We start from the raw sequence: 16,281 nt of genomic DNA, 5'->3' as shown, positions 1-16,281 counted from the left end.
ATGTTGTTATTCAATCAAGACTTTTAAAAACTCTTTAAAAATTTGGTGTTATTGGTTGTGGATTTGTAAAAAGTTATCTAAAATCTTGATAAATCTAGTGTTATTGGATTAAGAGTTTTATAAAGTCATTAAAAGTTTTATGTTATTCAAGTAAAATAAAAGAATCTTGGATTGTTAATGAATTCAAATTTTATGTTATTGGTTTAGGATTTTATATCATTTCTTTCATAACAAAAGTCATGAAAACTGTTTCATCAAATAGAAAGATTTTACAAGATTAGAAAAAACAAATCATCAAGATTTTAAAAAACTTCATAAACAATCTCTTAGAATCCTTCATTTTTAACTTTCAATTTTTTATGATTCTAACAATCAGCAAGAACATAAAGTCATTAAAATTCTTTCTAAATCCTAAACCAATACCTCCCCTAAGGTAATTCAAAAAAATAGTTTGCTCTCTGATTCCAATCTTCTTCTTTTTTTATCTAAGGTAGATTGAGATATTTATTCAGAATCAGATATTTAGGTATCTAACTATTTCTAAATTGACTTCTTAGATATTTTTATAATATAATTCAGCATTATGATATTTTGAGTTAGGTATTTCACTAAACATATTTTAAAGACCATGTGATATGGATATTTTACACGTTCCATAAAATTTAACCAAGAAAATGTACGTAATTCAAGGTCGAATCTATATACGTAATACAGGATATATATATATATATATATAATGTAATTTAAGCATGGGATGAAAATAAAGATTACTATAATGGGTCCAAACTTTACAAGGATTTGGATTATTAAGATACAACACATATAGAACGTATATCAAGTGTTTGTGCCTAATCCTAACTTGTAACGATATTCATATGCATGTTTCATAATACAAGTGATGTACATTGTCTATGGCAAGCACTGGTCCGAATAGACTGAATATATGCAACGGTACAGATCATGATATAGCCTATATATTTTGCGGCCAAAAAGTTAAATTTGTTAAAGTAGGGGTTGAATTTAGGGGTTTTAGAAAATATTGGAGGATAAAAAAGTAAAGTAATAGGACAAAAGGAGGAATAAGAGAAAGGGAACACGTGATTGGACATCAAATACATCTTTTCCTTCCTAATCCCACGACCACGACATCTCTCTTCTATTTTTCTCTTCGTTTATAGAAAGCATCTAAAGTAATTTTTCCATTTTTAGACAAATATGAACCAAGTCATAAAATAAATAATGAAGGACAACAACTATGTATTCCTTATATGAATCACATAAACTGAAACCATGATTTATGACGGGAAGGTCAAATAACCATAATGACTTGATATATGGCTTTACCATTCATATCAAATTTTGCCAAATTGAAATATGTATATGTTCAGTCATTTCACTATTATTAATGTCAAACACAAATCAAAGAAGTTTTTTCATTCCATTGCAATGACATAGTCCAATTACCCGTACATATGCTACTAGCTATAGTTAATCCATAGTAATTTTCACATGTTTTTGCATAACATAAGATTTTATTGAATATCAAATCTTAGGATTTTATTATATTTATATATATAATATATATATATATATAGGATTAAAAAAACGAATCAAGTAAGAAAAAACAATATGTATAGATATATATATATATTATTTTTGTTGGTAAAAGCACAATTTATATAGTTCACCTTTTTCTAACAAAATTAAAATAAAATAATAATTTACTTTTAACTTAAAGTTATATCTATATTATATTGTTATGAATATCATTAAAATTAATCATTCAGAAACTATGATTTTTTTTCACTTTTTCCGCTCGCAAAACAATTAAAAACGATATGTTGGAGAAAATTAATCTCTACATCAAAGAAACCTGTCCAAAAGTTTATATAAACAAAAATCAAAATTTGTAAATTGAAGTAAAAATAATTACCGTTAGGTAGAAGAAACTCCCAAAATGTGTAAGAAACTCAGAAGTATTGATAAAAATATTTTTGGTAAAAGTAAATAATAATTAAAAAACTCCAAAAATTGAAAAAAAGAAAAGTGATTGTTGTTTTGAAAAAAATTACTTTTTTCCATGGATAAAATCAAAGAATAAAATATAGTAAATGGAATTTTGGATGTGAGGCGAAAAAGAGGTCGTCAGTCGTGATTGTGCGCGTACGTGAAGTGGAAGCATGAAGCATCATTTTTATTTAGTGAATCTATCGAAGAAACATTTTTTACAGAAATAAAGATGATGAAACCCTTCTGACACCTTCAGAAGTTTACTCATGTCATGAATAAGCAAGCATCATCTGAAATTGAGGCAATCAGATCTTAACAATACACAGTATATATCTCTCTATCACTATTCTCTCGAGTATATTATACTATTATTTCACTCTTATCTTCTACAATATTTTTTTTAGTACATACTTTTAAGAGCAATTACAAGGATTGGCATTTGTATCATAATAGTTTTTGTTGTAATGTTTATCACAGACAGTGTCATAACCAAACTTATTCGAGTTCTAAACAACAAAAAAAGTAATTACAATATAATGGCAAAATCTTATAAATGGCGATATTAACAAATTTTTTCCTCTTATAAGGTGAGGGACCTTACCGACCGTAGTGTATCGTTTGTCAATCTTTTTAAAATGTTTTAGATACGTTGTAGTGTAGTGTATCGTTTGTCCTTCTGTCTGGGCGTTGGGGTGGCTGACAGAAGGATATTTGGAAGATTTGTGGAAACAGCATAAGCCAAATATTTTATTTTTATCAGAAACTAAAAAATGTTTTTCTTATTTACAAAAATATCAGAAAAAGTTTGGTTATAATAACTTGTATTTAGTTGACCCCCTTGGTTCTAGGGGTGGGCTAGCTTTATTTTTCAAGGATGAAATAAAATTATTTATTTTATATGAGAGTGACCGTATAATTGATGCACAAGCGTATTTTGGTCAACATTTAGTATTTTTGACTTTTGTCTATGGGGATCCTGTCACGCAAAATCGCGTAAAGGTGTCGGAGAAGTTAATGAATATTGGTTCTTTTCGAATTGATCATTGGTTTATGATTGGTGACTTTAATGAATTAATTGGTAATCATGAGAAACGGGGTGGCGTTATACGCCTAGTGTCTTCTTTTGTATCTTTTAATTCAATGATTAATCATTGTGGTATGCTGGAATTCCCGTGTTATGGGGAACAATTGTCATGGCGAGGAAATCGCTGTAATAATCAGGTGGTTCGGTGTCGTTTAGATCGCGCATTAGGGAATGAGGATTGACATGATTTCTTTCCCAATTCCAAGGTAGACTATTTGGAGATGATTGGTTCTGACCATTGTCCCATTTTGGCAACTTGTCTTAGAACAGTTACAAGACGGAATAGGCAGTTTTGTTTTGATAAACGATGGTTGGGGAAGGATGGTTTACTAGGAGCGGTAGAGGCAGGGTGGGCACGCACGAATAATTTTTGGATACCGGCTTTCGTCATAAGATCAGGAATTGTCGAAATTGATTTCGTGGTGGCGGAAGAATAATGTGACGTCTGGTCCTTCTCTTATTTCTTCCCTTAAAATAGCGTTATACGAGCTTAAGATGGATGACTCATTTTCTCAGGAAGAAATTAGGGACATTGAGCAAAAACTAAAAGAGGCTTATAGGGATGAGGAAATGTATTGGCAACAGAAGAGTAGGAAATTTTGGCTACGTGTGGGTGACAAAAATACAAAATATTTTCATGCATCGACTAAGCAGAGGCGGGTACGGAATAAGATTGTTGGGCTATTTGGTCTGAACAATGTATGGGACGATACGCCCTTGCGAATGGAGAGGATTGCCTCAAAATATTTTGAGGAGCTCTTTGAAAGATCAGATGTAAGTGGTATTTCGGATATACTTCAGGAGATTTCCCCTATCATTACGGATAGTATGAACCAAAGTTTAACTAGGGATATTACGGAGTCGGAGGTTCGGAAGGCATTATTTGCTATGCACCCAGAGAAGTCTCCAGGTCCTGACGGTATGACGGCCTTGTTTTTCCAATGATTCTGGTCTTCTTTTAAAGGGGATCTGGTGACTTTGGTTAAAGAATTTTTCCGAACGGGCGGTTTTGACCCTCGCCTTAATGAGACTAATATTTGTCTCATCCCTAAGGTGGATAGGCCGCAACGTATGACAGAATTTCAGCCGATTAGTCTATGTAATGTGAGTTATAAGATTATTTCAAAAGTGTTATGCTTTAGGCTTAAGCAGTTTTTACCGTCACTGGTTTCAGAGACGCAATCGGCCTTTGTTGCAGGGCGACTGATTACAGATAATATCTTAGTTGCCCAAGAAATGTTCCATGGGTTAAATACTAACCAACGATGTAAATCAGATTTTCTGGCATTCAAAACGGATATGAGCAAAGCGTACGACCGTGTAAAATGGGATTTTCTAGAAGCGGTTATGATTAAATTAGGATTGATAGACGGTGGATTACTTGGATTATGTGGTGTGTTTCTTCGGTATCTTATCAAGTACTTTTAAATGGTCAACCTCGGGGATCCATTTTACCGAAGAGGGGATTACGTCAGGGTGATCCTCTTTCTCCCTATTTGTTTATCCTCTGCACAGAGGTCCTAATAGCGAATATCAAAAAGGCTGAACGTGAAAAGAAAATTACCGGAATATCGATTGCTCGAGATTGTCCGTCGATCTCGAATTTATTGTTTGCTGATGATAGTCTATTCTTTTGTAAGGCAGAGGAGTCTGAGTGTAAAGTGGTAATGGATATTATAGGTAATTACGGAAAGGCATCGGGACAAGAGGTTAATTTAGGGAAATCTTTTATCATGTTTGGGAAGAAAGTTCCGCCGGATGTAAGATCTCGGATTAAAACGGTAATTGGAATTTCCAGTGAGGGAGGTATGGGTTCTTATTTGGAAATACCTGAAAACCTTCAGGGTTCCAGGACTAACGTTTTCAGTTATGTTAATGATCGTCTGGATGGGAGAGTTAATGGTTGGTCGGCGAAAACCTTATCGAAAGGAGGTAAAGAAATAATGATCAAGTCGGTGGCGTTAGCTCTTCCAACTCATGTTATGTCGTGTTTTAAATTGCCACAGGCGTTGACAACCAAACTTACGGGTGCCATATCAAACTTCTGGTGGAAGTCTAATGATAAGGCTGGAGGCCTGCATTGGGTAGCTTGGGATAAACTGTGTGAGGACAAATGTGATGGGGGTTTGGGTTTCCGCGCTTTGGAAGAATTTAATGATGCAATGTTGGCTAAGCAATATTGGAGGTTGATTCATTACCCGAACTCTTTAATGGCTAGAGTGATGCGTGGTAGATATTTCCGGAGAAAACATCCTTTACGGGCAACTAAACCATATTCTCCATCTTTTGCGTGGAGGAGTATTTTCTCCGTTAAGGGACTAGTGGAACGAGGGGCACGGTGGATAGTAGGCTCGGGTTGTGACATTTCGGTATGGAGGGATCCTTGGATACCCGATCACCAGCCAAGACCAGCGAATGGTAGGGGGAGAGTTCTACATCCTAATTTGAAGGTCAATCATTTAATTAATCCCCTTACGATGGATTGGCACTTGCCCATTCTAGAGGAGTATATGGATCCAGTGGATATCCCGCTTATACAGAGTTTGGCGGTTAGTAAGTCTTTTCGTTCGGATAGACTGATTTGGCATTATACTAAGTCCGATAAGTATTCCGTGAGGACTGGCTATAGGTTAGCACGAGAATTTCAAAAGGAAGCCGAATTTGGGCCACCGTGCACTGTTTTACGAGCACAAGCTTGGAAACTTGAGGTCCCCTCAAAAGTTCAACATTTCTTATGGCAGGTGGCTTCTGGTTGTCTCCCTATAAAGGAACGGATCGCTCATAGGGGTGTATAGTGTGATGTTACGTGTCAATGGTGTGGTTCTGCGGTGGAGTCTATTAATCACGCTCTTTTCGTGTGTGAACGTTCCCGTTTGGTTTGGGAGCTAACGCCGATGCATCTTTCTTCGACAGGGTTTCCCTACGGATCAGTGTATTCAAAGTTGGATTTCTTATACTCCAAGGCCTTGTCGAGCTCTGGGGGTTCGGGTATTGGATTTTTGCTGCCCTGGATTTTGTGGATAATTTGGAAGGATAGGAATAAAAAAGTTTTTCAAGGAGTTGAGGCTGACCCAATTGATATTATAAATCAGGCGTCAACCGATAAACTTTTGTGGGAGGAGGCTAAGTCCTTCTCGGGGAACTTATTGACTCCTCAGCCAGTTCCGGAGGAAAGGGTTGTTTCTGTTCGGTGTTAGGTTAATGGGTCATAGAAAGGATCCGACCCTTTAGAGGGCTTGGGTTGGTGGTATGGGACTTATGAGGATAAGACGTTTCTTTTGGGAGCTCGCAGTCTTCGTCGTAGTTCCTCTTCCCTTCACTCGGAGCTTAATGCTTTGGTATGGGCGATGGAGTCTCTTCGGGCGATGGGGATTAATTGTCAGAATTTCGAGTCAGACAGCGCTGAACTGGTGGCAATGGTGCAGGATCCGGACGACTGGCCAGCAATTTCGCACTTATTGGAAGACTTCCATTCCCTCAGATCATCTTACTCCTCCTTCACTCTGACACAGATTCCGCAAACGTCAAACGCCCGAGCAGACTGTCTTGCTCGTTCTTTTAGATCTTTAGCTTCTGAATCTTCTTTTGTGAATTCTCTTCCTAGAAATTGGACAACTAATCTTGAAGTCACTTTTTAATTTATTTAAATGTAAGGTTGAAAAAAAAAATGTTTTAGATACATGTGGATATATTAATCACCAACCTCGAGTTTTAACTTTTAATAAATCCCCAAAATACAGTAAAACTGTCTTTTTAAAAATGAATACAGTAAACAAATAAATGAAGAAGATATATATATATATATATATATATATATATATATAATTAGTTCATACATTTAGGAAAAAATAAAAGTAAAAATAATTTAATCAAATTATGATAAAAAGTAATTAGTTGGAGGAGTTGACTTCATTCGTGTGGTGAATAGTACACTGCCCCGATTCAAGCGCTTCTAAGTAAATGAATGGTGTGACACAAAATTAATGTGTTTTGGATTTTTATACATGTTATATAATCTTCTTGATACTATAGTATAATTATTTTTAATAATATCTTTAAAATTAAGACAAAAACCACGCATGTTATCAATTATTAAATATGCTGTATATGATAAATTCATGATGTTACTAAAAAAAACTATACTTTATTACATTACAAAAGTCACTGTACATTTTTTTGGCTTAGAATTCAAATTAAAGTGGGTTTATTAGTAGTTTACTATATATACTATACTGTTTAACCTTTTTTAAAAAAAAAAAAGTGAGAGAGATATGATTCCAAATTTTATATGTATATATAATTATATATATAAGTTTTTATGATAACAAAAGGAGTATAAAATTTCCTTTTTATAATCTACTGACAAATTGCTAAAAAAGAAGGGCCCACACTGTAGCTACTTTCTTTATACGAAAACTAAAAGGGGCCCACATACCCATGTGACGTGGGACCTAAAACGCATCAAGAGATGTCGTTTTCCATAGTAGCCATTTGTCACTTTCACTTTTGTCTATACATTTTTTAAAAAATTATTGAAAACTAATAAAATAAAAGACCTCGCAGTCGCAGGGAAAGGCTATAGAGGTCGAGGAGGAGGATGATAGGCACGTGTACGGTCTACATTGTATCGCTCGGATCATCGACAGCTCAACTGATATAACTATTCACAGCCGTCCATGTCACCACTTTATTCATCCATTCATCACTCGACACCTCATTACTTAGGAATAGAAAAAGATTATTAAGATACTGTTTGACGTACACCTTATACTTTGTACGTATATTAATATATATATATATATATATATATATATAAATGCACGAAAATGAAGTATAATAGTTTATGCAAGAGAGAAATTAATGAGTTACGGGTATAATAAGTTATGATTACCGATGATATAAGGAAAACATGTAGTCAATAATAATTATAATACAAATATATAACTAGTTACTTAAATATTAAACTTTACCTTCTATTTGAAAAAAATTATGCTCGTCGCACCATTTGGGTATGTCGCATTGTCTTTCTCTCTTTTAAAAAAAAAATATATGTCTCATGTAACTCTTTGTATAATTTTTATACTAGTGATATATTTCTAAACTGTCCCATGCACTGAAACGAATAATGAAAATACTCCTCTTAGGTGGCGTGGTGCGTCAATGACCAAGTTGGATCAAGTTTACATATAACTTTAGATTTTAGAAAAAAAAGATACACAAAAAACATCTTTATAATATTTTTTTGCCTAATTAACATTTTAAAATGCATATATATTAGCTATGGAAAAAATAGGATATGAATATAGAAAGCAAAATAAAAAACCATAAAGTAGGGGTCTACAAAATTCTTTTGTTACTAAACTGAAATAGAAATTTTAGACTGAATTCTAAAACTTTAATAGCCTGAAAACCCTAAGCCGGTTTTAATTAATGTAACCGAATAATTTATATATTCTGTCATGGTTTTCCATATCTGCTTTTATAAGTTTAAACTTTCTTTTTGCTGATTTTCTAGTGTAAATTTATTTTTTTATTCACTTTAATGTTTTAGGTGGCGAACACTTGCGTTATGTGTTTCACTTTCTCTAGGCAAATAACACTGAGAATCGTAGGATCTCTATGATCNAATTGAAATAGAAATTTTAGACTGAATTCTAAAACTTTAATAATCTGAAAACCTTAAACCGGTTAGAATTAATGTAACCGAATAATTTATATATTCTGTCATGGTTTTCCATATCTGCTTTTATAAGTTTAACTTTGTTTTTTTGCTGATTTTCTAGTGTAAAGTTATTTTTTATTCACTTTAATGTTTTAGGTGGCGAACACTTGCGTTATGTGTTTCACTTTCTCTAGGCAAATAACACTGAGAATCGTAGGATCTCTATGATCGCTTTTTCATATTTAAATGTTTTAAGCATATATCTTAGATTTCATTATTTAACTAAAAGCTATAATGATCATTTTTTAGGTAAAGCTTTTTAATTGTAATTAATACCTAAAAAAAACAATAAAGTGAATTGCATTTCGACGTGATTCATGCCTTTTGCATGGTTTTATTTCATTACCATGGTAACAAATTTCTGGAAACAAGCATAACAGTATTAATTAGAAAAGCCCGTACTAATTTTTTTTTTGGTGCCAAGCCCATACTAATTTTTAATGGGTGAATCAGGTGAATAACCTAAAAAAAACTAATGAAAAATATAGCCACATATTTAAAATAATTAGAGAAGTTGGATCAAGGGTATGGTAAATTATTTTCAGTGGTGGTCCGGCAATTTTCCGGTGGTGATCCGACGGTTCGCCGGCGGTAGTTCAACAATGGTCCGGTGATTCGCCGGCGGTGGTCCGGTGATTCGTCGGCGGTGGACTGGCAGTTTTCCGGCAGTGGTCCGGCGATTTTCCACCGGTGGTCTGGAGATTGCCGGAAATGACGCCGGTGTCGACGGTGGTAGTAGCTAGAGGAAAACTAAACTCTAGAAGATTGTATATTGCGAATCCAAGTAGTGATGGTGATAAAGAGATGGAAGTGGTGGTGGTAGCAAGGAGGTAAAGGTGGTGGTGGTGATATTGAAATAAATGTGGAAAAGTTGTGGAAGGACAAAATAGTATATATTGTAGTTTAGAGAAGATATATTAGGTTTTAATGGTTAGAGTAGTTAGTTCTTTAATTATAATTTTTTTGTTAGTCATACAATGCAATTTCCCATTTTTAATCTATATACATAGAGCCCAACATAGGTATTAACTGACAGTTAACTTGTTTTTTTTTTTTTGGGACAAAACTGTTAACTTGTATACTATGTAATTTGAATATTTATTGATTATAATTTGTTACAATGTAAAGTTAAATATCATATTGACCAATTAAGTTCATCACATATTGCATTGCAGTGCATTTCTCTCATATATTAGCTTTTTGCTTCTTCATCATATCGGGCTGAGCATAATCACAAGTAAATAAAATGTGATATAGTGATTCTTCTGCTCCAGATTAACAATATCACTTACATGTAAGATCTCTTATAATTCCTTTTCTTTTTAAACGCAACAGGATCCAAAAATTGTTGATAATTTTTTAAGGAATCGACTTGGACGTACCTTGCAATTCATGGAAGTATTTTGCTTACAGTTAAGGATATAAGAATTCCCTTCTAATTTACAGTTGTACCAAAGAGGCTAATTTGATGTATAGCTAAACTTAACTAATTTAATGGAAAATGAAACCAGTGCAAGAAAATACATAGTTAAATTAGCTAGTACAAGACCTTTTGCAACCCTTTTATATTACGTAGTTTTCTACTATTATTTTAGTAGGAAGACTATTGAGGCCTAAGCTAATTATTTAATCGTACTATTTTATCTTTTATTCTCGCTTGTCTTTTAAACTAATATCATATACGTAAACAGTACCATTTCTTTTCAAGAAAAAAATCATATTGAAATACAAAAAAATGTATTGTATACATATAGCAAAAAATATAATATATTTAATTAAGAAAATAAAAACAATCTAATTAACAAAGAAAAAGTTAGGTGTTTATCAAAAATTACTCTTGTTATTGAGAAACAGACCCCGCTTAGCACATGTGTCGGTAGTGGTGGATCTAAGAAAAAATATTAGCATGAGGCATCGTTTATGTAGGCATCGTTTAAAAATAATTTGTGTAAAGTTACTAAAAATTACGTGAATTTTATAATAAAAAATTACTTCCATTGATTTTTATATTTATATATATATACTAATTACATATATATCACAGAAAGTATATATAGATTGTAAATTATTATATAACTTTGACCAAAAATATGTTACCTAAAAAATGATTTTAATTAAATTTGCTCAAAAGAAACTTACATGTAAACATTAGAAAATAAATTATATAATAGAGATAGAGCAAATCAAAATAAAAGTAATAATGTGAAGATATGTCAACCAAACGAAAATGGGAGAAGGAAGACTCTAATTTATCATTGTATATCAAAATTAGAAAAAGCAAACCGACGCGAGAGAGAAAAAAAAGAGAGGGTTGCCGCCGGTTCGTTAGATCTGCCTCTTCGGTTGTCCTTTCGGCGCTGAAGAGGGCTCCGTCCATTAGTTTTTTTTCTTCTTTGTAGTCTCGTTTGCTGTCTACTCCCGCTCCTTGTCTTCCTTTCGCGTTGGTTAGGTGCCTCTCGACGGTGGTGGTTCCGGTGTTATCTTGGCGCGTGAAGTGAAGTTCCGTCCGGTGAAGGCTCTGGTGCGACGTTGGCAGATAGCGTCAGATTCTATGGTCAGATCTGGCGGATCTGGGTTGGCGGCTTTGCTTGCTGTTTTGTCTCCGGTAGTTTGTTGGCTTCGGTGAGCAATGAGGGATGAAGCTACTCTTTGACGAGCTTTAACGGTCGGGTTTGGGTTCTTCAGATCTTACCTCTCATTCCAGCCACGACAGTGTCAAGAAGTAAGGAGCGGCGTCATTTAGTTTTCAGTCCGGCCAAGGTGTGTGCCTTGAAACATGGCGGAAGTGATATAGCTCTTCGATCTTGCACTGTGAGGTGATGATTTGCTATCTTGTGCTCCAATTTTAATTTTTAGAAAATTAGCATTCTGGTTATTAAATGGTTAGTTCGGAGAAGCATCTATTTTGCCGATTTAGCTACATGACTCTTGGTCGGGTCAGTCGGATTTATTGTCCGTTTTTAGGTTCAAGACCAGAACAATGAAAGCCTGAGAGACCAAGCTCTTCTGATGATGCGCCTTTGGGTGTTGAAGCTATTGGGACAAGTTCTTCATATCGATCATGAGGTTCTCATAGCTGGGATTTGATTTTTTCTCAGTTTAGTTTTTGGTCTTCTCTGTGTTAGTATTTGTTTTCGTGTCATTAGGTTAATTTAGGTGGTTTAAGAGATGACTTCACTCCGAGTTGTGGTTTGTTGTCTATCTCGTTGTGGTTAAAAAATGCAATGGTTCTCGATTAGGTTGCGTTGGATCCGCCTAGTAATCCAGTGTTGTACGTGATCAACCATTGCATTTGGTCCAAGTCTTTAAAGGCGAAAATTAATGTGTTATGATTTGGTTGTAACTTGTTGGTTAATGAAAGTTGTTGTTGAGCTAAAAAAAAATAAAAATTATCATTGTATATCTATATTCTGCACAAATAACTAATTGATCTAACAAATAAGTATACATTACACTTGATTATTATTATTTTTTCAAATCAGCATCGGGCATGTGCCCCACCTTTTTCGTATGTGCATCCGTTCCTGTGTGCTGATGCCTGAGGGTGTAATTGCACAGAGTTCAAGAATCCAATTTTTATTTTATATGTTAATTTTTATTTTTTTAATAGCATATATATTTAGATTTTTTTATAAAATAGCACTGGATCTGCAGAAATTTTGAGCTGGGCCTGTTGAGAAACAATAAGAAATTTGAATCGAAGACAAAAAAATAAAAATTTGAATCTAGCACATCATGTCTATATGTCATTAATACATATATAATACCATACACTTGTTAGGTTTACGTATGTTAATAAAGATCACGTGTTTTATTAATACGTAACCACTATATCTAGCGAGAAATATTCAAGAACACCCAAAGTTATTTGACATGTTACATAACAATATGGTATGCATGGATATGGATTTTTGCATACTTAAACGAATCAGTTCACGTTACAGCCGATCCACGAGAAATCTTAGGAAATTAAAGCGGGAGGAGAGTTGTGAATAAAATTGTTTAGTCAGGAGGACTCATCAAGATTTAATTTTTCTGTAAAAACGAAGATGCACCCAATATTAAAAATAACTTCTTTTCTTATTAAAAATCAATTAAACAATTTTACAAAATATATTTAATCAGATTTATACACAGTCAACACGACTTATCAATGACCAATTCTTAATTTAACCAAAATCTCTAAAAACCCTAAAAACTTATTCATTTAGTTCTATAAAATTATTCTTCAACGGCCAAACAACATGTTTGCCTAATAACACAATATATAGGATACCATCGGTTAAAAAAATTTATATAGCACATGCAGTTAAAGACATAAATATATTACTTGGTTTAATTCATAAATATTGTACGATTGTCAAAAAGTTACTATTTAGTAAATGGGTGATTTTTTTTCCTAATTTCACTATAATTTTAAAGTTACACACGAGATAAATTAAAGAATTACATACTTGTTATTTTTTTACGTTTTATTATATGCAAATTTTTTTGAACGGTTAGTATTTAGGGGTTTGAAAATGTAGAAATGATATATACCATTCATACCTTTTTTTTTTTTTTTTATATTTATCATTCATACTTATAATTCACTTGTTTGACTAAATCCAAATATATAATAGTAAATTTTAATAAAACTAAACGTAACTTCTGAAAAAATTATCATTACAATTTGGATTATCACTTATTCGAAGTTTCGATCATATATACGTACTACATAAATTCTAAATTTGCCAGTTTAGTGTATTTAATTATTTGCGGCTGGTAAAAAAAAAGTGTAATTTGACCAAAAAAAAAAGTGTAATTATTAGCAAAAATTTGCTTTTTTGTTTTCCCATATTTGGGAATTTTGATTTAAATATGGGAAATTTTGATGTTTGTTTTTGATGTTTGTTTTTTAATTTGTCCATCTATGCGGTAAATTATTGATAATGCATAAATTATCTTTTAAAAAATAAAACTAACTTTTAATCAATTTTAAAATTTAAATTTCATAAAATCAAATTAACAATTAAGAAAGATGAAGATTTAAAGTTGCCAAAAGGTGTTTTTGATGAAAATATAGTGTTTTAACATTGAAAAAAAAATGTTCTTCAACATTTAGAATACATCTTCTACTAATTGTATATATTCTGAAGATATTAGATTATGAATTTTATGTACTATACAGATTCTTAATATTGTAGATTACAAATTCTATGCACTGTATTTCTAATATACCAAACTTCTAAAAAAAATGTATAGTCGGACAAAATCTAAGAAAAACATTCTATAAAATCAAAATTCCCATATTTTAATACATCCGTGTTTTCGAGGGCCCGCTTGTAGAAAATCAAATGCTCACTAAGAAATATAGCAATGGCATTTGATGGTGAGACGTGTTCACTTCAATATATTTACTAATTAATAATATCATATATACGTTAAAAAGCACATTGTCCCAAATTTTCAAAGATGGTTGTATATTTTATGTAAAGATAAAGATATACAGCTTCGAAGTCACATTAATTTGTCTATATGAAAATGGTCTCTTTCAAGGCTTTTGTTCTTAATTTTTTTCCAGTATTCTAATTTAGGAAATTAGGAGTTGTTGCAAATTTCTTAGTGGTAGTTAATATATAGTAATTTTCTTCGAATAGTTATCTGATCACAATCCAATTTAAATTATTCAAAAATAATTGATCAAAACATGATTAGTTGTAAAATATGTAGGGTATATAGGATATTTGAAAGATATGAAATCTAAGTTTTTGGGATTTAGAAAATACACGAAATTTTTCTGTAAAACGCAATATTTCGAATTTTGAAATATGAAAAGGTATGAAACCCCCATATAACCCGTAAAAAGATAGCCAAATCGTTTAAGAAATGAAAGAAATCTCAAACAATACATCTATAAAAATTGTTTATAGTTTGAAAGATATACCAAAACCCTTAAAAACACACACACATTTTGGCAATAGATAATCAGATAACATTAATAACGAATTTATTCCACACGGTTAGTTTATTGTAAACTTTTTCATCGAAGAGTTACAAAACTAAATTAAACACACAAAAAAAAATTGATTAATCACAAAGTTTAGTAATTAGAAACAGAATATGATTAGTAACAACAACTAATAAGACACGTTGAAGGAGACAGCTTATACGGCTCGTATCGGCTCAAAAAGATAGGTTAAGTAACGCTTTATTTTGTTTTCCTTGTCTTGTGTCTCGAAGTACATGACACGTGTCGGTTTTTACAGGTGGTCCAGAGGGAATAGTTCGAGTCAGCAATTAATTGGGCCAACCTCTTTTTTCTTTGGTTGCAGATGTTCAAAGTCAAAAAATTCGGCCTTTTAATTTTTTTATTTAGAAAAAAAAACCATTTTTAGCCAAAAAGGAAAATTTATTGCTGGCTTGAAAAGAAAAAAAAAAGAAAGAGAAACTTTATCATATGGGGGTGTCTTCTTCACATATGCACACAAGGTGTTACTTTTATCAGTTTTATACTTTTATGTAGTAGACTTAATCCAATTAGAAAGGGAAAATAAAATTCGAGCTAGCTAATGTACATATTTTTAAAGAATTCAATACTTTTAGTAGTTATTTTAACAATTATCAGAAAGCTTATTTACATTTGTATCGTATGAACAAAAAATTAGGATTAAATAATGGGTATTTTTTATAACTTTTCTTTTGCATAAATCATCAATTACTACTTCTCATAAGAAAATAATAAAGCATAGACGACTAAGTAACTCACGCACATACGAAACCAAAATGTTTACATGTTCTTCTATTGCTTTTGTTGGTTTAAAGAACAATACAATTAAAATCTTAATAATAAATTAGATAAAAATATAAGATGTGATAAACATAATTTGGGTTAGGGACTTTAAAGTTAAATATAATTAGTTCTTTGAAGTAATTAACGACTTAAAAAGAAAATCATACTGTTAATAAATATTTAAGAGATATAAAATGGTAAACTCATCACATTTTGTTTTAACAATAAATACACTAAATAACTATACGTTAGAGGTTTATTTGTAAAAGAAATGTGTTAACAAACTCGTAAAGAAATTAAGTATATACTTATAACACATGATTATCTTTAATTATATCACACTTTTTCGACTGTATAACTTTTGCAAACAAAGCTCACCCATATATAGCAAATTAATAAGTATTTTTTAGCAACTAAAGTTTTCGAAAAAATAAAAAAAATAAAGAAAGTACTAAAAAAAGAAAGAAAGATGAAAGAAGAGTCGCTCTCGCTCCGGTGAGGATTTGTCTGTGAGCGACGACGTCTCTTGCTTGAGAATGCTATTTTGCTTAGTTGATGTCTCCATCAACAGTGCCCGCTTCCCACACGCCACGCCAAGATCGCTCTTTCTAGCCGTCGATTAATTTGACTTCTCGACCTCATTTATAGTATACATTAAAATACTTTATAATTTTTTTTTTTTTTTTTTTTTTT

The 16,281-nt window shown here is 32.2% G+C and overlaps 1 protein-coding gene across 1 annotated transcript in view; it reads right to left on the bottom strand.

The window, feature by feature from the left end:
• LOC109129545 overlaps positions 16,064-16,281 on the bottom strand; it is a gene marked incomplete at its 3' end in the record, with an annotated part of 1,283 nt that continues 1,065 nt past the window's right edge. Inside the window, exon 2 of the mRNA XM_019237828.1 lies at positions 16,064-16,192. Coding sequence (XP_019093373.1) covers positions 16,064-16,192 — 129 coding nt within the window. The remainder of the gene's footprint in view (positions 16,193-16,281) is intronic.

Source organism: Camelina sativa, chromosome 16 (assembly GCF_000633955.1).
Source record: "Camelina sativa cultivar DH55 chromosome 16, Cs, whole genome shotgun sequence".
Lineage (NCBI taxonomy): Eukaryota > Viridiplantae > Streptophyta > Magnoliopsida > Brassicales > Brassicaceae > Camelina > Camelina sativa.
This window is presented reverse-complemented; position numbering and strand designations above follow the sequence as displayed.